Source organism: Scomber japonicus, chromosome 16, assembly GCF_027409825.1.
Source record: "Scomber japonicus isolate fScoJap1 chromosome 16, fScoJap1.pri, whole genome shotgun sequence".
NCBI lineage: Eukaryota > Metazoa > Chordata > Actinopteri > Scombriformes > Scombridae > Scomber > Scomber japonicus.
In genome coordinates this window covers 22075849-22096991 of record NC_070593.1, presented here as the reverse complement: position 1 = coordinate 22096991, position 21143 = coordinate 22075849, and the positions used below count along the sequence as shown (strand labels likewise).

Genomic DNA, 21143 nt, shown 5'->3' with positions numbered 1-21143 from the left:
TTGTGCATCAGTTTTATTCACATCTGAGGCATCTCATTTCATCATTTATTGTTGAGCACTTAGTAAAGTCTATTTCTATATTGGCAATACAAGGTAAATTAATGACCACCTTTCTGATGTTTCAATACATACACATGATTAATTACTTATAATATGCAGTTGTAGCTATAAATAGCCTCAGGCATGTGTAATGGTTCGTGCATAGTAACAGCTGCTCTGACATTACTGGAAAGCCTCGCTGATAGGATACCATCCACTATGGCAGAGGTATTGATATGCAAACAGGTGTCAGGTGTCTTGTTGGAATGTGCCAGATTCCACAGTGATGAATAAAACTGAATCTGATGAGGAGAATATGTATCTGAATGTATCTGTCATTGCAATTTTGGAGCAAACATAGGAACATAATTTTTTTTGTAGTAATAGTACAAAATTAGAGCAGTCACTTTCATTAAGGTATGATATAAAAATGTGTTTTCTTGTGGATATCACAAAAACATCTGTATGAAAGTGTTGAACAGGAACATATAATGGTCATGTAACATATCACTTTTGCAAAATACAGGAATGTAAAAAAAATATTTCGTTAGCTAAAGAACAAGGCTATCGAATAGCTGAAAATGCTAAGTAGAGGTGTTGGAAGACTCTTGACCAGTGTCGAGCAAGTCACTTAAAAATGTATTCTGTCACACTCTAATTTCTTCCTCGGCCTAGCTCTGTCTAAGGTGTAGACACCTTCAAAGCCTCCACACCCACACATTACATCTACTGTGTTCAATGTGTTACATGTGTAAAAAATGAAAAGGAGACATGCTGGTTTAACAAGCAGCAGCTAGCCTAATATTAGACCCAGTGAAGCTGCATTGTTCTCACACCCTTCAACACTGAACTAAATCTGTGATTCCTGAGTGTAACCTTACATTGAGTGATGTTAGGAGAACAGCTAAGAAGACAACATGCAAATAAGATATATAAGATGCATTTCTTCTCTCTTGGTAACAGCTAACAGTGTCAGAAACCTGATCCAAACTACTGTAAAAAGAGCAAGTCAGACCCTTTATCTGTCAAAGTAACAAAACGTTATGGGGATTATTAATTGAAACGGAATTCCGAATTGTAATGTCTTTCACTTCTCGTTTATGAAATGAAACATTATATTACTGTAGATGGGAGCTTTGGGAATTAATGGATTCAGAGCATGAATTTGCAAAGGAATGACACAGATATACAGTATTTTTCTTTACATGTAAGTTTCTGTGAACATTTTACTCTAATTTCCGTCTGTGCAGCTGACAAACGTGAAGTTACTTATTTAACAGCACCTGATAATACAAAAGCCCACCTGACTGCTGTCGATTAACAACCCCCACTAAATGTCCGTTGTGTTAACACTGTCCATGCTAAGCGTGGTACCAGAGGCTGTCAGAGGAGGTTAGCAAAAACGACTTGTTCCCTCTCGCTTCAATGTCACCTTGGCTGTCACACTGACTTGAATTGGTTTGGATCCGGAGTGAATTCTCCGGAGCGACAGTGGAGATTGCTAATCCGTCAGAATGATTTGGTGACAGGCGAAAGTGCTAATCCCCCTTGTGTTATTCAGTGCCAGTGAGGACCGCCTAATCCCTCGTTGAGGGTCTGATGTAAAAAGAGATGATGCTAACTTAAACGGCTCTCTAGGAAAATGACAGGAGGGTGATGGAGCAAGTTCACACTCCCACTGATATTTGCACCACCAATTTACAGCTGCTCAGTGTATTTTGCAGTCGTCGTAAATATTTTTCCATTTTGAGCCAAAAAGTTATTTGTGTGCTGATTGACAGCAGAGTGAAGAGACTGTTTGTTCCACAGGCATACAGAGATCATGCCTCTATTGAGGAAACATGAGCTTCTGTGGGATTTCAGAACCTTTGAAGGAAATTTCTCAAAGTAACAGTCACGTATATGAAATATGATATCAAGTCTGAGTAGGTATAACACTCAAAGATCATGAATATGCAATTACCTCAAGTTTGATTCTAAAAAATGAAGTCAAATAGTCTTGTCAAAGTAGGTTTCTCACTCTCAAACTGTTCCATTTGTGTTGTGTTATTTATATTTCTAGTTCCTGAAAGAATCCTTGAATAAAAGTGAAGCTGCTGCAGCTTATTTCACTCGCTCACTGCTTAAATACTAACTGATTTGAAGATGGTGAGCTTTGCTACTAAATGTCCATACAAGTTCAAACATCTGTCTGAAAAGCTAGCTGCTTCAGAGATCCGCACAGCACGCAGGCTTTCATCAGATTCTTGTTATTAATAATTGCTAACAGGCAAAATTACTTCCTAGCGATGTTGAGCTGAATACAGAGAAAATATTGGTTCCCAAGCTGACATGGTTTGTAAGTGGAGGAGGCTTTCCAGGGGATGAGAGCAGTGGAAGTTCCAACACAAAATATTGGGCATGAGAGCATATTATCATCACAAATGCTTTGGCAGCCAATAGCACATGACTTCAAAACTTTTACCCACAGCTGACAGCTTTCCAATAACTAACGTGACTACAGATAATATATTCTTAAGAGACATGTGAAAGTGGGTATACGGTGATGCTGAGGGACCAGCGCTAAACAGTACAAGCAAAAAATGGTGTAAGATGTCCCCAAGCACTGTTTTTAGAATCTTTAATAAGCAACCATTTTTTTGAAACTTCTTTTCAAAATGCTTAAGTTAATCACCTCATTATTAGCACTATGGTGCAGCTGTATTATTGTCAACTGTGGACTTCTCATTCACAGAGATGAATCATCAACTTGGACTGAATGAGAAGCCTGAAACTGGACTGAATGAGCCTGAAAGGTAGTGGATAGAGCATACAAGAAAACAGAAGCAATTCATATCAAAGGGATGGAAAATGGGGGAAAAGAAGAACTGTGGTTTGTGGAAAATACTTATCATCACTGGAAACTGACATTGCATCAATACTGTATTCATGCATTAGTGCTTTGATAGCAGAAACCTGATTCTTTTCAATATACAGCCTGTACTATAAAAGTTAATAACAAAACAGCTATTGCATTAGACATGTCTGTTATCTTTCCCTATAATTGAATCTGCTCTTACTCAGTCTAATCAATGCGTCAGCTTCTCTGAACCCCAAACACAGAGACAGGATGTAGTTAAGTCATTTATATTTCACTTCTTAAAGTAAATAAAAATGCCTTTTTTATGAGCTTCTTTTGCCATTTTAAAATGAGAGTCATTTCCATTGTTCTCATTTGCTCTGAATTCCCAAGAAACGTCTGTTGAATCTTAAAAAATCAAGCGCGGACTTGAATCAATACTCTGGATCGATAGTGGCACCATATAATTGCAACAGGCCCCTACTAGGACAGTACAAATGCCTCCCCTGAGTTTTGTGGCAAACATTAAAATGTTGACAATGGAGACCATCTAACATCAGTGGGCTCGTTTTCCCCCTTTTTATTTTTAGAGGTAAAGAATAGATGTAAGTTAACACCTGACCTTTTAAAAGTGGCAACGCCTCTTCGCTGTAGTGGTTTGGTGTCATTCTAAATTGAAACAGACAGAGCTTTGAAGGCAAAAGTTCCTCTCCTGACTGAAAAAAAAAGAAGAAAAAAAAAATCATACATGAATGACACATTGTGTGTAGATTTTCTATGGTATCATAAAACCTTGTATGTGGGCTATTTTGGTGTTATTAATATGGTTGTTAGGATTTCACACAAGCTTAACAGAAGATAATCCTCACCCCTACTCCAGCTGCAGTAAGCCTCGGATAGCGCTCCTATAAACTGCAGAAACTTGGATGTAAACTAAATTAAACATGCAGTTTTTGAAACACATTATGTGGAACTTGTTTGCAGGGGATAACATTATTAGAGGGAGTGCAAGAAAAACTGGTTTACTATGCTAAAACAAATCTCATTTCAGCGAATGGGGAAGGGGCCTATGAATCAGTGGGGGTATACATATACCATGAAAAATGGATGAGTTCTACCTCCCGAGACTAAAATTAGACAGAAACCTAATATGGTGAGTGTCCTTCAAGTAACACTGATTTATAAGCAACAACCAGAGAGAGGGGGTGAGAAAATTCTGCTGTTCTACAAAACACTTTGCCAAGATAGGTAGAGGAACGTAATGCCAGTCGACACACCGTGGAAAATCTGATTATTCCCTTTGCAAGAAAGCTAAGCAGCCATTGAAATGTGGCAATGGCGTCTTTTCAAGCAATCATTTCACACAATATGATTTCTGTGTGACTGTCCTTCAATGACTACACTGCTGAGGTAGAATATAAAGTGGCATAAAGGATAATGTGCAATGTAGTGTGAATATTGATACACAGTTGTTAGCTGCACAGTTGAGTTTGTGTGTGTTAATGTTTTTAAAACAGTTTTCAAGTGGAAACATTTGGCAAGCAGCAAATAGATTAGCTGCTTAATTACTTCATTAATTAAATAGCAATGACCTTAATGGACTTTGGTCCTTTAGCTTGTGGAAGAAGGCTGCAGAGCATCAGCAAAAAAACTTAATGACTTACATTGAAAGTGCTGGCTTAGTGGCTTGTTCAATTTATCAATTAAAGCTTTTGTCATTCACAGGACACAGCTGTCCGTTATGTAAATTTTTGCTACGGCTTTATTCGGACATGACATTCCTGCTATGGAACAATAATGCTTGAGTCATATTTGTCAAGAGGGAGCACAGGGACTGCTCAGTGGTTTGTTGAAAAGTGTCCCCCCTCTTCTTGCTTATGAATATCAATTATTAGTGTATTTAACCAATTCTTTGTTCTATTTTGTAATGCTGACAGTGCCAAAGAAGATTAAAGTGACATGATGTTAAACCTGCAGTTAGACACAGTTAGAATCAGCACAATAAGCTATAATCCCAACAGCTTTAAACATATTATCACTTAGCAAAGTTGAACATGAACATGTTAGCATACAGTAGCTCGGGGCCCAGCAACACAAGGGGCCTTAAGGGGGCTTAGTTGTATTTTCGCCCCCTCTGTTTAAGCTGAAGTAGGGAAGGTAAGAAAGATTTTTGCTGCTTTATTCTGTAAGACTTGTGCTGGTTTGATTTGTTGGAGAATTAATTTGCCAGTATAGCTTTAGGCTATTTGCTAAGGTGAATGCTTGGGCCACATTGTCCAAATTGTTCTGAAATGGGGTGAAGGAGATCGATAGAAAGACAGACCATATCACTTCAGTTTGGTTTCTTAGCCTGCTTCCTTTTCATGGTGGTAAATAGGACTTTTGGACTTAATTCCATTTTCTTCATTAAAATTATAGCGAAACAGACTGAAGAGAAATGACAGGAAGTGAAGGGACAGTTAAAGAGAGAAAGTTGCAAGGTGCTAACAGCTGTTTAACGTATACACTTCCTCCTACTGAAAATTCTAAACATTTCTTGGATTGTGAGTAGTAGATTTATGGCTTATTGCACGGTTAAAACAATTCACTTTATTTTACAGAAGAAATTGTCCCATTGCAAGTTTTACAGCGCCCTCAATCACTTTATCCTGGCATCAGACCTACAGCAGCTTATTTGCACATTCAGCACACATGAAGCAGCATTAGCATTCATTTGGAGGGTTGTTTCTGTCCACCTGTCAAATGTGGGTCCAGTATTCTCTAATATCCCATATTGCTTTATTTTGATCTCTATTAACCTTTGATGGAAATATTTAGTTACTAACCTACTAGGTTTGGGTTAGGGTTAGGGTTAGGTCACATCTCAGTTTGTATTGTTTCAGTTTAGAAGTCAGAAAACCAGTTCTAGCCATGTTAGCCATTGATAGCAATACCACTGTTGATGCCATCATTGAGGTTCATCCGACTTTCCAGTCAGTTAAAATTTCCGACTGGGAACTCAGAAATATGACTTTTTAGTACAACTGAAACGCACCATTAGTTTTGTTGATGAGAGCTGTGAGACTGAATTTAACAGCCGAAAGAGGCTAAGTAGGTGTTGGGTGATAATTCTCAGATTTTATGAAAGTGTTAGAGCAGCTTTAAGAAGGGACTTTAATCCATGTTAAATTGACCTCACATTCATATAAACAGGTGCACGTGTTAAACTTAAATATTTTGATATGAAAGGTTGTTAAAAGTGGCACATTGTGACATTCAGTTGGCAGAGAAACATACTGTAATGGTCCCATTATTCATGTCCACATCATGGAGGCTGTGTTACAGAGCGTGTCACTGTGCTCTTTGTTTCAGTTCTAGAGGCTGTAGTGGAGAAGCACTGCGCTGCCCCTCCCTCCATCAGTATGAGCAAACACTGACTAGTATTAACTGGACTTTTCTAAATCCAGAGACTGCAGGGTAAAAGCAACATCCCTTGTGAGCCTGCAGCACAGCAGACGTACAACAAGCCACATGGTGGAAGACAGGATATGCCGTTGATGGCTCAACAAGGCACCGCTTCAGAGGAAACATGGCCAGTGGTGCAGAAAGGAGCTGTTTAATTGGCAGAGTTTGAATGCACAAGCGTTAATTAGCCAAGGAGAACACAGTTCAACTTCCGAATCCCAACAGCATCCTGAAAACTCTGCTGACATTTTGCACTGTGCAGGGTGGTCATCGGGTTTGCAGAGTGCCACACATCCCAGAATAGAAAATGCATTTGGCTTGTTAGTATTTGCGGTGAATACACAGTCCATTATCATTAAACTGAGCCGGGTCCTCGTTGAATGTACAAACAATTAGAGATGTCTTCCAGGTCTATCTGCTTAAAAGTCGTGCAGCCCCTCTGCTTCACTTTCTCTAAATCTTATTTTTTAATGGTATGGACATAAAAATGAAAATCAACAGGGGATTTTTTTTCTTCATCTGACACCTTGAATTGAATACATATCCTTTGTGCTTTGTTTATTCAGTGTATCAGATCACAACAGGGTCCCTCTTTGAATGTATTATCAACTTCCATGTAAAACACTGCTAGCATGGCGTAAACGCAATTTGCACTCATATTTGTTTGTGCATTAACACATAGTTGCACAAAGATGATCAGTGTAATGACGTATCCTTTCAGGTCAATTATCATGTGGAGTACGTTATGCTATATGCTCACACTGTGGCAATAATTGCCTTCATGTGAATTCTCTCATGTGAAATAATTCCATTATTCATGCCAGTATTATATCTAGAAATGAGCAAAGCAGAGCGACCGGGACGTGCTTTAATATTTCAAGGGAAAACAATAGAACGAATGAACACTGTACCATTTTTATGACTCCAGTGATTCAAAGTGACAAATGAAAACTTAAAAGAAATACATGTTGGTTTTTTTTTTAAAAAGGAGCAAACAACTAGAAAATGTGCTTTAAATTTCTTTGTTGAGGTTGTAGTAGAAGCAGACCGAATAAGATTTATGTTGAGTAAAATAATAATGGCTTCTCTCCAAGGAGCTTGGGTGCAAAATAATTGCAGCCATGTAAATGTATTCAAAGCCTCATGTTTGCAAGGCTGCGGGAAGACGGGAGAGGATTTATGGTTGAGATTATTATTATGCACAGCAACTGCAGAAAATGATCAAGCCTTTAATGCTATATACATCTAACTACACACGATAGGGCTAATAACAGTTTAAAGTATGCAGATAGTGCCTCTCACAAAGATACAACACAAGCATAGATTAAATGGACGCCTAAAGGCAAAAAATAAAGGTACCGGCACACATTCTGTCAATAGAACTCATTATTAATTCATAAATAATTTTGTGGGGATCAATACTGTAATTTAGTAGTAGTAGTAGTTTTAAAAAATTAATTGGTACAATCCAATTAAGTCCTCCTCACTGAAATACATTTACTTCAGTCAAAGGCCAGAGATTTGGAAAGTGGTGTGATAATGAACAGGGATTTAATGGTGCTCATCTTGACAGATAGGCCCGTAGATTAAAATCAACATGTGCACTGAGAGTTGCCCAAGTATTGTGGAGATCTCTTGGAAAAGGCTGCAATCAGTTTCTCAAGCTTTACTTGCTTAAAAGCACATTAGAAAATCACGCTCAAGTCAAGCAAACAAGGTTTTTATCTAATCTCGTAAGCGTGGCATTCCTCATTTCTTCATGTATTTCTGCTTTATCTCATGCTCGGCTCTGTTATTTTTCTCCCTCTTCTTCTCTCTCGCTCTCACAGTGACTCATGCATCACCCTACAGCTCCTATTCGGCTGTCAGATTTTCTACAGTTTCACTGTGACTCTAATCCAATTCAGAACCAAATCCCAAAACGCTCAGCCCTGTAGGCTGCCCTTCTCAATGACCCCCCTCACCATTACCATTTACCCAGAGTTCTGTGGGATCTTTTAGGTTTTTCCGTCTTGCCCATGACATAGCTGACTCCAAGTGTTTCTAAAAATATGGCTGGTCTCAGAGGGAGTTATGAAAGGGACACTACAATATCTGTACAGTATGTGTGCCACCCAGGTCAGTCTGGGTCAGGCTATCAGAGCCATCACTGTATACAAATAGGCCCCTCAGTTAGAAGTGACACATGCCAGTGATGTGCCAGAGATTACTTTAAACTTGCAGTCACTGCATTTTTGGCCACCTTATAGTTATTATAATGTATAATAATAATAATATGAATAATGACAATAATGATAATGATAATAATAATGATTCTGACCCTGATATGGTGAAAACGTTAGCAAATGGTTCCTTATTTATTCATCAGAGAAACATTAGCTTTTAGTTGGAGTCTATTTTAGGCTATGTGACCAATGGGAATCCAATATTCTCTCTCCTTTTAGCGCTGTTTTGATCTCCATCAAACCCTGTGGGAAATATCTTGCTCTTTAGCAGCTAAATGGTTCTGTGTTCACCAGATAGTTACAAACTGCTGGGCAAGTAGCACACAATGTGCTGAGAACAACTACCTGGGGTGGGAAACAGTGTTGATGAGTTGTGACAGTGAACCAAAATACTTAACTTGCCAAAACAATGTGCTGAAAGACACTAAAACACTCCTGGTGCAGCTTTTTTTTTTTTTTTTAAATCAAAAAGTATTGTTTCTTACATTTGGGACCACATTTCCTATAAAGCCAGTGGCTCCATGTTTAACATGTTGGGAAGTGATTTTTTTTTCCATCTGTCTTTCTCTCCTTCACCATCTGTCATCCTTAGAAAGTCTGAAAATCTTGAGCTTTGTTTTGTTTGAAAAACAGAGCACTCGTCACAGCAAGCCGCTAAATCTCCCAACTAATTCTGACCAGGTGTAACTCAATATAAAACAAAATGGAATCAGCAGAGGTCACTATCATTACCAGCAATCTCATTTAATCCTTGTAATTATACCACTGTTTGACTTACATATTTGCTATATGTGATTACAGTTGCTTTTCTTACTTATTCCACCAAAATGTTATTTTCTCTCAAACTGCCATACAGCTTGCCATACAGCTTGTATTACATTTAGTCAGTCTTTATCTACTATTTATAGAACTACATTCAGTCATTCTGTGTTGACATGTCTTTAAATTGAATAGAAGAAAATCTGTAGACTAACACCTGATTAGACTGTTATCAGCTTATTGACTAGACATCATCACCACACATCTGTCCCAAACAGTTCAGGAGGTTTTTTATCGCCCATTTATTTCAGTGAGCAAGTGTTGGTCTGTTATCAGATATGTATTTCATGGCTTTCATGTTTGAATCATTGTCTTTGTGGTGTGCAGTTAACCGAGCTGTTATGTTATTTGTGACATTTATATTTTTGACGTTCTTTCAAATAAAAAAGAATTAAGAGCTTCCTGGGGATTCATTGAATTTGAAATCCAGAATTTGAAGCTCCGCAATTGGCTTTTCTGAGAAAATTAGAACTTTATCACAGAGTTAAACCAAACATTGTTGGACAGTTCTCAACTCACGGAAGAGTCTACATGGCCCCTGCTTTGAAATATTGACCCTTGAGCCTTGACTTTGGTGTGTGTTTGTAGGCTTATAATTCAGCAACGAGTGGGGCTGCAGACATGGGACCAACTATTATAGAGAGTTTTTTGCCTCAGCTGTCGTGATTTCGCAACAACTGGGGGCGATGACTAATATGGGTCAAATGTGGTTAAAATTCATTTCCTATTCCAAAGGGGAAAGAAGTCAATTCCTGCACACACTTATCACCTCTGCATTGATTTATTACCAAGTGTCAACATTTCAGTCACAGGGACCTTTCACAAGACTTGAAGGTCTTGCAAAAGTGTGTAAGTGTGTGTGTGTGTGTGTGTGTGTGTGTGTTGAATGAATGGCGGAAGAACTCAATGAACTGTTGCACACAAAAATCTTCATCATTTTTTTTAGAGCAAATACAGTAAGTAGAAGTAAATAGCAGACATGATCATAAATAAATGTTTTGTAGGATAATGCAAAATAGACTGTCTTTGTCTCCATAGTAATGGTAAATGAAGCTCATGGGTGATGCAGCCACTTTTGCAATCAAACACTGACAAAAAACTTTTTATTTTTATTGTATTTTTGAGTTAAGAGTTTGTTCTCTCTAGCTCATACATTTTGGAGAGATGCGTGATGATAACACTGATTCTATATAGTGATAACAGTCAAGTCAGGTCAAAAGAAAGCAGTTGGAAGCCAGTGGGTTCCATAACACTGGGACATAAAACAGACTGCTGGTCTTTGGGAATCAAAGCTACATTCTTTTTCAAGGTTATGCACTTGTAGGTAAGTGCTGAAATACTATTTTAATCCAAGGACATGATTTACAGTCTTTGGAGAATCATCTTTATTTTATCAATGTCTCACTATGAAACCTGAATCAGGACATATTTTGGTTTATAACATCTACTGTAACTGTTAAGATTACAGCAAAAAAAAAAAGTGCAGACAATTACCTTGAATAACTCATATTAATAATTTAGAAACACATTTTTTCAGTTGCCTGTCAGAGACGCTGAACTCGTTTTTCCCATTTTAAGATTCAACTGAAGAAAACCAAAAAAGTGGTCCAGCATATGACAATAGACATTTTATCAAGTGCATTTTTGCTCCTCATGAGCTTAAATAACTTGCAAGGCTGTAGTGTTTCGTGTGCGCACCAACTCTCCGAGCAGAGCTGTGCATGACGCACAACTCTCAGACAGATCACCACACCAGTTCCCCACTGCAGCAACAGACAACTGGACTGTAATTATTAAACAGAAAGCCAGAAAGGAACAGAGGCTGACTGGCAAAGGCAGACTGATAAATACACAAAGACAGAGGCAGGCTTGTGCACGGATAATAAGGTAGAGAGACAGAGATAGTTACCGGAGCAGCAGATGGATGGGCAACAAGACAGGTCGACAAATAGCAAGGCGGTCAGAATGACAGCTTGGAAACACCTTAAAGTAGGCTCCGCTATACCAATGAAACTGAATTTCCAGGAATATATTCAATTTGTGTGTTCTCTCAACGCGAGGACTAAAGGAATATGAAAAAAATGTCACCTTCCTTACTCAGTTTCTTCCTTTTTTTCATTAATTTGATTGGCAGACTACATAGAACGGATGGGAGTAAGGGTTTGTAGTTGCTGTGGCAACGGCCTGCTCTTTGTTAAAGGCTACATTCCTGGCATCTGATGTGTCTGCGCTGTGATCGATAAAAATCCAGCCCTGCAGGGACTGATGAACGAACTGGGGCTTTTTGCCAGGCCAGGCAGGACCGGTGAGAGGAAAAAGGGAGATAGGTAGAAGATGTGTGAACAGGAAGACGGAGAGATAAAACAGCAATAGAAAGAAGGAGGGAGATATGGAGATGCGAGCAGTGCCGCTGCTGTGCCGGGCGGAGGGGTGAGTGCTGTGGGAAAGAGAAAGAGAGAGTGTGTGTGCTTTAAGGCTCCTGCCTCATCTTGGCTATTTTCTGACTGTCACTCACTTCACTATCAAAGTACGGTTTGTGTCTGTCCGCGTGCTCATCATCTGCTTACCTTGGCAGGATTTTGGCTTGGCGGTGATTGACAGAGCTCTGCAAGCAGTCGAAAAGTCTTTTTTAAAGGGCGCCTTTCACATTTCTAGTATTTTTCTGTGCTCTTAATGACAGTGCATTAAAATTTCCACCGCTCGCAGACGTGTCTCACATTTTGCACACCTAATTGGCAAAGATAGCCAGGAGCTGAATGCAGATACCGCTAGTAACGAGGCAATTATGGTCAGCCTCTCCGTCTACATAGCCATCTGTCAATTCAACAACCTGTGGCTGCTGGAAGGTGTTTTTTTCTGTCAAGGTCTATGTCTTCCCAAGCTTTGGAGAGTTATGGCTCACAGAGAACATAATGTTTTCCAGTTGAACTCTATATTCCTCCCTTCATTAACTTGACGTTATCTTCCCATCCGGTAAAAAAAAAAAAAAACCTCCCTGTGTGGTGGTTGGGAGTTGCAAATGCAGGTGGGTTTAACTGCATCAATGTAAAATTGTGAAAGAGATTAGCAAAATCAACACTTAGAAAATAAATGAATTAAATGTAAAATAGGGATTTAAATATTTCTCAAAGTCACAATTACTTTCACTGATTCTTTTCTTTATATTCTACAGTAATGTGCAGCCAACAAGAGAAATATTTTGTTCAATGTTATTTTTGATTGCAATCATCTATGGTTTTTCAGGAAGTGCAGATATCCTGTCATGTTTTGCTGTAACAATCTTGCCTTTTCTTATCTTGAGCTGTCAGTATGTTTGCATCCACACTAGTGACTGCAGTGATTGCGCATTTAGATCGGTATTAATCCTGCAAGTAATCACATGTATTTGGCTTGAGATGAAACTTAATGGATCGCTGTGAAACTGAACAAGTGCAACAGAATCCAGCGCAGTATATATGTACAGTAGCATAAGCACGGTGGTGATCTGTGGTGAACACACGGTATCCTAAACAGAAACGAACAGAGCAATAAAGCAATGAAGCAAATACAGACAGTTGTAGGGGGGATTATGTAAATGTATGCATCTGTTATTTTTCACAGTCCCTGTCTTCAGTACTTGGCTTTTTTATTGATTACTAAACATGAAATATATGCAGCCTTGATGGAAAAAATGCATATGTTTAGACTCAGCGTTTTTAGTGACAAATATATAAAGTCAGTGCATTCATTGTAAAATGAAACAATGAGCCAGTTACAGGCTAGAGAGGCCAGTATAACTCACTATGTTAATTACTTATTAAGGAGTCATGTATACTGCTATTTAAACCCTTTGGATTTACTTATAGACATGCACATTTCATTTACGATTCTGTTTGTATTGTGTGTACTGTATGTTTGAACACTTGGCATATGGTCCATTCCCCCTATACACACATACAGTATATCACCAGTCATGTAAATACACACTCATGTACATGTAGGCACAACAAACCCGCATGGGCATTTGCCTCACTGCTTTCTAATGGGGGTTATTTCTTGCCATCAGGCTGAATCATCTTCCATCCTCATAAAACATCTCCAGTTAGCCTGCAACCTTTGTGTTAACACAGTCATGAACGCTCACATTTTTCTACAGCTGATATTTCTCTTGGTGTGTCTTGCCCTGCTCCGAGTTTAATTCCATTATTCCCACTTTAACAGGAATAGGGACAGTTCATTAAGAGAGAAAAGGCTTGGCAGTTTAAGGAGACATAAAGTGTAAAAGGTTGAAAATGCAGAAAGAAGGGGGGGGGGGGGGGGGGGGGTGGGTGAAGACAGCCTGAGTATTCTAACATATCTCTTTTTTGTGCATTGTGTCGTGCAGGGCCTGATCGTGATGGTGCTCTGTATGGATAAAAAGCTGTGCCATGACAGAGGGCAACGTGGGTAAAAGAGACATGCAACACCCAGCCCTGCACTACAACCACCTCTTCCTGGGCGGGGCATTGCTGCTTCTCCTGGCCAGCTCAGCTCTGAGCTGCCCCGCCCGATGTGAGTGCTCTGCCCAGAGCAAGTCGGTGAGTTGCCACCGCAAGCGCCTGCCCACCATCCCTGAAGGCATCCCCATTGAGACACGCGTCCTGGATCTCAGCAAGAACAAGCTACGCATCATCACACCAGACAACTTCTCTTCATTCCAACAGCTAGAGGACCTGGATCTCAGCGACAACCTCATCAGTGTGGTCGAGCCTGGCTCATTTCGTTCTCAGCTTGCTCTCCGCTCGCTAAACTTCCGCAGTAACTTGCTCCAGCTGGTTCCTGCAGGTGTCCTGTCAGGCCTGACCAACCTCTCCCGCCTTGACCTCAGCCACAACCGACTGGTTGTTCTTCTGGATCATGCCTTCCAAGATCTGCGCAGGTTGACATTTCTAGAAGTAGGTGACAACGAATTGGTTTTTGTCTCCCAGCGGGCCTTCACAGGATTACTTGGGCTCCAGAGTCTGACACTGGAACGTTCTAATCTGACCGTGGTTCCTACTGATGCTCTGGCACATCTGCACAGCCTGGTTGAACTGCACATGCGCTATTTGAGCATTAGTTTTCTTAAGCCTTTTTCCTTTAAGAGGCTGTCACGTCTCCGCCGACTAGAGATTGATTACTGGCCCTGGCTGGACACACTGCCTCCCCTCTCACTGCATGGCCTCAACCTCACAACATTGTTCATAACCAACACTAACCTGTCTGCCTTCCCCGGCGCAGCATTGCGCAACCTGCCCTACCTCACACATCTCAACTTGTCCTACTGCCGCATCCAGCACATCCATCAAGGAGAGCTAGGCCAACTCCCATATCTGATGGAGCTCCGTCTCCAAGGGGCTCATCTGATTTCTATTGAACCATTTGCATTTTTGGGCCTCAAATCTTTGCAACTACTAGATGTGTCACAGAACCGACTGGACTCCCTGGAGAGGGGAGTATTCGCCTCACCAGACAGCCTCCAGAGGCTTTGTCTGGGTGGAAATCCATTAGTGTGCGACTGCAGATTGCTCTGGTTGCTGAATAGCCACAAGCCCCCATCCCTGCAGATTCTGGATGTCCAGCCTGAGTGCAGCGCTCCTGAGCACCTCATGGGAAAAACTATCCGTGACCTCAAGGAACCTCTGGTCTCCAGGTACATGACCTGCACCAAGCCACGGATTGGACCCAACACAACACAGCTGCTGATGGCTGATGAGGGTCAGCCTGCCCGTCTGAGCTGTATGGCAGAGGGAGCACCTCGACCCACAGTGGTCTGGATTACACCGCACAGACGCTACATCACAGCCAAGAGCAGTGGTAGGGTGGAAGTCCAACCAGATGGTTCCCTGGAGATCAAGGCAGCAGAGCTGCATGACAGTGGGGTGTACTTATGTATTGCCAGTAACCCTGCTGGCAATGCTAGCCTGTCAGCCTCTTTAGCAGTGAAGAGCCTGGGCATAGGGGACAGATCTCACTATATCAACAGGAGCTCAAACTATCTCTCAGATTCTAACAGCACTTGGGGGAATGGGACAGTATTGTACAACATGACAGTCCCCATAGACATAAAGACTATCATTATATCTACAGCCATGGGCTGCCTGTCCTTCCTAGGTGTGGTCATCTTCTGCTTCCTGCTTCTGTTTGCCTGGAGTCGAGGGAAAGGACGCCATAAGAGCAACTTTGATATTGAGTATGTCCCACGCAAATCCAACGGGGCAGCAGCTGAAGCGTCAGAAACAAGTGGCCCCCGACGGGTCAATATGAAAATGATTTGAAAATGCAGACTGACGCATATGATAGCGACGTCAACAACACAGTGCACACATATCAACTGAAAAAAATGTTTTTCTATGACACAGTGGATTTGTGACAAAAGAAAGTGATGTACTAATATAGTGGGTGTCAATATGAAGGTGATCTAGTGATAAAGTGGACATGTGAATATAAAAGTGATATATGAAACTGTGGACGTGTTTATATGAAATAATGTTCTCATACAGTACATTGAATATAATACTATAACCAACATATCAATATGGGAGTGATATAGTGCTGCACTAGGCATGTGTTTCAGTGGTGATGTGATGAGTAATGATGTTGTCGACTCACCGTGACATCAAGGTGAAGGAGGGAGCCGCTGGGAGTGACGGGGGACATCTTCGGGTGGCGGTAGAACTATCATCGCTGCAACATGTCAGGACTAAATTGTCTAATACCCATTTTAGCTGCAGTATGAAAGGTGTGTGTTGTGTTCATGTGTGCGCGTGTGCGTGTATGTGTGCGTGCATCGGTGTGCGCATGTCGCATTTGTGAGTTTCTTTGTGCATGTGCACGCATTGCCTTTCTTATTGGACGGAACTATTAAAATGAATGATAGGGTCCAAAGCATTTTTCCAGGCCTCTGTTCTTGTTCTGGTCATTGTAACAACAGTATTGTCACTGTTGAGAAAAGCAGAGGACTATCTATGTTTGTATGCAAAATGAAAGTTATTATATTCAAGAGAAATGCTGCATAAATTTTGAAATAGGTCGTTGTCCCCCTTGGAATGAATCCAATGTTAGATGGGGATTTTTCTAAACTCAAGGAAAAGTTATACACACACATACACACACACACACACACACACACACACACAGTTACAGTGTGAAGTCTGAGCTTTGTCTTTGCCATAGAGCTCAATTTCCGGCAACACAATACACTTTTCCTGAGAAATAACAGTGGTCAGTGGTGTTATTACTCTGAAAAAGCTGCCAGCTATAGAAATGGCATGTTAAACCCATTTTATAACATAATAAATCATGGGCAGATTTTCCTGCCAGACAAATCCCTTGATATGATATAAAAGAGTCAGTGGCCAGACACAATGGCAAAGATTTACTGGCCGGTGTCCTCTTTGGGAAGAGACAAAGTTGAGCTTCACAGATTTATGGGTTGAATTTCCCCCCTATCTCATTTTTCTTTGATCGCACCACTTGAAGCTGGGGCACCAAGGGGTTCTGGGTATTTAATAGATGGCGATTTGAAAGTTGTAGTGGAATCTTGTATTGTTTAGTTTTTTTTGTTGAAAATGTTTTAAATGTTTAGCGACGAAAAAAAAAAGAAAAACATCTGTAAAACAATTAAGGGCAATTCTTTGTAATGCAGGGACGTGGGTGTTAAGTTGTGTGATCCTGTTGTGATAAAATGTTCAAGGTTGTATAATTGTTTTCATATGACAAATTTATGGGTATATTTTCAAAAAGGAAATAAATCTTAATCATACCCCTAAAATTGGAATTCCAGTAGTTTAAATTTTGTTTAGTGACTTTACAACAATGTTAATATATTTTAAATCCTTTTATCTGAATTTTAATCTCCCTCATAATATCCTGAAGTTCTCTGTCATTTGTACTAATACAGTACCTACAGTCATGACACTCTCCAGCTTTACCTTATTTTTTTTATCATGTCATACAGTCAAAATTGTGTTATAATGCCTCAATAGTGAGTTTATGGCTTTTTTCCTCATATAATATCAGTATAATACAGAACATTATTTTGACAGTTCAGTGTTTTTCCTGTACAGAAGACCTCCAAATAAAAGTGGAAGAGATGTGTCTACCAGGTAGCTGTTAAGGTGTTAATGCACTAGTCAAGCTCACACACTTAAGTCACAACATAACATCAAGTTTTTACATGCACCTCCTTAATTATAGTGCACTTGGTGTGTTGTGACAGCTCTGTTTCTGTGACCTTTGGGGATGCAGCCAATCACTGTTCTGCACTGGCTGAAACTGCAAGGTGTACAGTAAAAGGAATTACTGTGAATATCTAGAAATATACAGTACAATAAGAAATTGGTTTCATATGGAGAGCAGACCAAAAATGTTTTACCACGACAAAGTCTCAGCGCATTCTCTCTCTCTCTCTCTCTCTCTCTCTCCCTCTCTCCCTCTCTCTCTCTCTCTCTCTCTCTCATGAATATATATATATGAATATATATATATATATAAATACCAAAATCATATACAATCATAACAATCACAAATACCAAAAATGAAGTATCAAGAATAGAAACAATTCTAGTATATAGTACAATTAAATTATTATGAATTCTAACGTCAATATTTAACAACAACAAAAAACACAGAAATCAAAGTAAATTGCACAAATCCTATATCACACAAATACACAAATAGAACAACACATATAAATTGTGGTTTATTTGGTAATGGGAGTGATTTTCTTTAGGTATCATTAGGCTACCATACAAAACTAGGTGTGCTAGACTCCCCACTCCTCCTACCTCAGGCTTTCAGTGGAGAGACCTGAGGTCAACCTACCTCTGCCCATCTCCCCATCTCCTACTTCTGACTGTGAGATTCACGGTCAGAAGTTCACTTACACAGTGACATTTTGAAAAGAAGACGTGATGGGCAAATATGCGATAGAAAAACGATCGTTTTATTTTTTTCTTTTGATGCGTGCGCCCCGTGCTGCCCCCAGAAAAATGTCACCCTAGCGAGCTGCCCATGTCGTCCATATCTCAATCTGCTACTGACTGTAGCTTGCAGGTTTTTACAAAGGTCTCTATAAGCTAATCAGAAGTAGTAACAGCTGCACCAACATGGACCATGTAAACCCTTGTGAATACACCTTTAGTCTTGTGTCTGGATGACGACTGGGATATAAACTGTGGCTGGTGTAATTTATGTGAACTAATAAGGATATGCAGGGCAAAAGCTGCACACCCTGGGATCTGATTGTACAACGCACTTCTATGTGGTCCAGATGAGAATTGGTAAACCATGACTCCGTGCAGCTTTTTGCTGTTCACACCGATCAGAAAACATCGAAACTGGGACACATGAAGGGAAAACATCAGAATTGGGACACTTTGAGCTGCAGTGTGTGTGTAGCCTAAATAGCCTATAAGCAAGTAAAAACCTGCCACAGTACATGACCTGACACAGAGTTAAGGTGAAGTCCTGCAGGACCGACTCAAGGTCATATCATTATGTTCTCATCCAGGCCAGATGCTTCGGTGAAAAGCCCCCTTCTTCACTGCTTCACCTGACAATCAGATAAAAGGGAATGCTAATTTGGCATCCTGCTCAAACAGAAGTCTTCTTTCTCAGACAGCACTTGATGCTATCATGCTAATGGTAAAACGAATCTCTATTTCTTGTGCATGAAAGCTCACAGGGAATATTCAGACTGAAGCTGTGGCGTCACAAAGCCAAGATCAAAGTCCTCGAATAGGCTTTTATTATTTTCATTGCAGGTTCCCTTTTACAGAGAGGTGCTGTAAACGATGGAGAGGAAATGTTATGAATCTATTAATGTCGACTTTTCTCCCATCCAATCTCTCGAAGATAGAGGATTTCCGAATCGGTTCTTTAATGATCACAGTTCAATCAGTGTGTAATTTATATTAGAATGTAAAAAAAAAAATCCCCTGCTCAGTCATCTGGCAAAGAAACACTATGATATTAGCTTCATTTTTACCCCTGTGATTAAAATTTAAACCGTCATGTATTTACTGCAGGATATACAATGCCAGCCCTTTAAGTGAATTATCACACTTAAGGAGTGTTGGGTGGCGCTCAAGTAGAGGTGATCGCACTCAGGGCCACGCACATCTAAATGAATAATTTCACACATCATAAAGGATCTGTCACAACCTTGCACCTTCATCAAAGAGCATGAATCAAAGCGAGCCATACTCTGAGCCTGGCTGCTTCATCAGTGTGAGTTCACTAGCAACAGCCAACTTTACTTATACCTCCTACATTTCCTAAAGACTGAACTTACACCAACTGATTGTGTTCTGTATTAACTACAATAATAATAATAATAATAATAATAATAATGATACCTTACAAGACACAGTTAAAAAAAGAAGCACAAATCAAACAAAGTGGATGTAACCATTAGAGTCAGGATCAGACAAAATATACCAGTTAGAAAATGAACCTTTTTGAGGATGGAGAGAGTCAATATTGTAAATGTCTTGTAGGAGACAGTTCCAGAGCAGGGGGGGCAGAATGGCTGAAGACTCTAGACCCCATGGTAGTCAAGCAGGCAGATGGTGTAGTGAGTTGGATGGTAGAAGAGGATCTGAAAATATGGGAGGGTGTGTAGATATGGCGCTAGATTATGAAGGACCTTAAAGGTGTAAAGCAGAATCTTGAAATCATATATAAAGTGACTGTGAGTCAACCTAAAGAGATAAACACCCTACATATAATTATAAGTAGGGTGTGCATAAAGATTATAGACAAAATATGAATACAGTAATATCATTACATGCTGTTTTTTTGTTGGGGGGTTCCTGAAAGCAAATGTTACTGTTTTCTGAATTAATTAAAGCTTCTATATGTAACTATTACGACGCTATTTGCATTTATTTATCTTTTTTTTATTGGCAAAGATGAATTATTGTTAATGTAACTTTTTTTTAAAAAGAGATAATACCCAAATTTGTTGGTTGTGTATATTAGCTTTTAAGCTAATGAGACAGCTAGCTGCCGCCATCGACCACAACACATTTCACGATGAAACACAGCTGCCTAACCCAGAGTACAGTACAGTACAGTTAAAACATTATTCACTCAACAAAGGAGCAGAAACCAGCTCCAGAGCAAAAGCATAATGTAACTCACCCCTTTTGTTTTTTCTGACGCTAATCTACAGGTTAGCACACATTTCACAACAAAACAGGCATTGCTCCTCAGTGTGAGTGCTTCCCAGACACATTCAGCTGCTTCCCAGCTCACAGCTCACTGACAGCATGGGGGGGCGGGGGGATCTCACACATGCTTAATATCATCAGGTGTTGCTATTGAGAAGGATTTTACATACATGGTCTTTAAAAGATTGTCTCCCTACAACAAAATGCTATTTGTGGTGAAGACATTGAAATGACCTTAGACTAAAATACTTTTCACATAAAAATCAACTGTTATTCATAAAATGAGCCCAATCCTAATAATTATAAATGTTTTTTAATGTCAGTCTAGCATAGGGTTGCAGTGGCTGGACTACAATATTTGCACAATCCTGAATGTGACGACACTCATGTCCGTACATCAGCTCTGACAGGGCAGTGGTTTAAATTACCAGAGATGTTTTTCTCATCCGTTTGACAAAGTACATAAAAAATTGTTTTTAATATAGTCACTCAATTTACAATGAGCCTCATCGCAGCTCATCACAAATTGAATTGTCTCATCGTTACTAAACATAATAGGATAATGATCTTTTCCCACATTGCCCTCTCCTCAGTTGTGATAAT

At 39.9% G+C, this 21143-nt stretch overlaps 1 protein-coding gene across 1 annotated transcript; it reads left to right on the top strand.

Annotated features, from left to right (window-relative positions):
* The first annotated feature begins 13772 nt into the window (after positions 1-13772).
* lingo2b (leucine rich repeat and Ig domain containing 2b) lies at positions 13773-15641 on the top strand. The gene has a single exon (XM_053335876.1). It carries the CDS (start codon positions 13773-13775, stop codon positions 15639-15641), a length of 1869 nt encoding a protein of 622 aa, XP_053191851.1.
* The last annotated feature ends 5502 nt before the right edge of the window (positions 15642-21143 follow it).

Bases quoted from the DNA above. Each gene is read 5' to 3' on its own strand.
- lingo2b (XM_053335876.1), top strand. From the start codon at position 13,773: ATGACAGAGGGCAACGTGGGTAAAAGAGACATGCAACACCCAGCCCTG.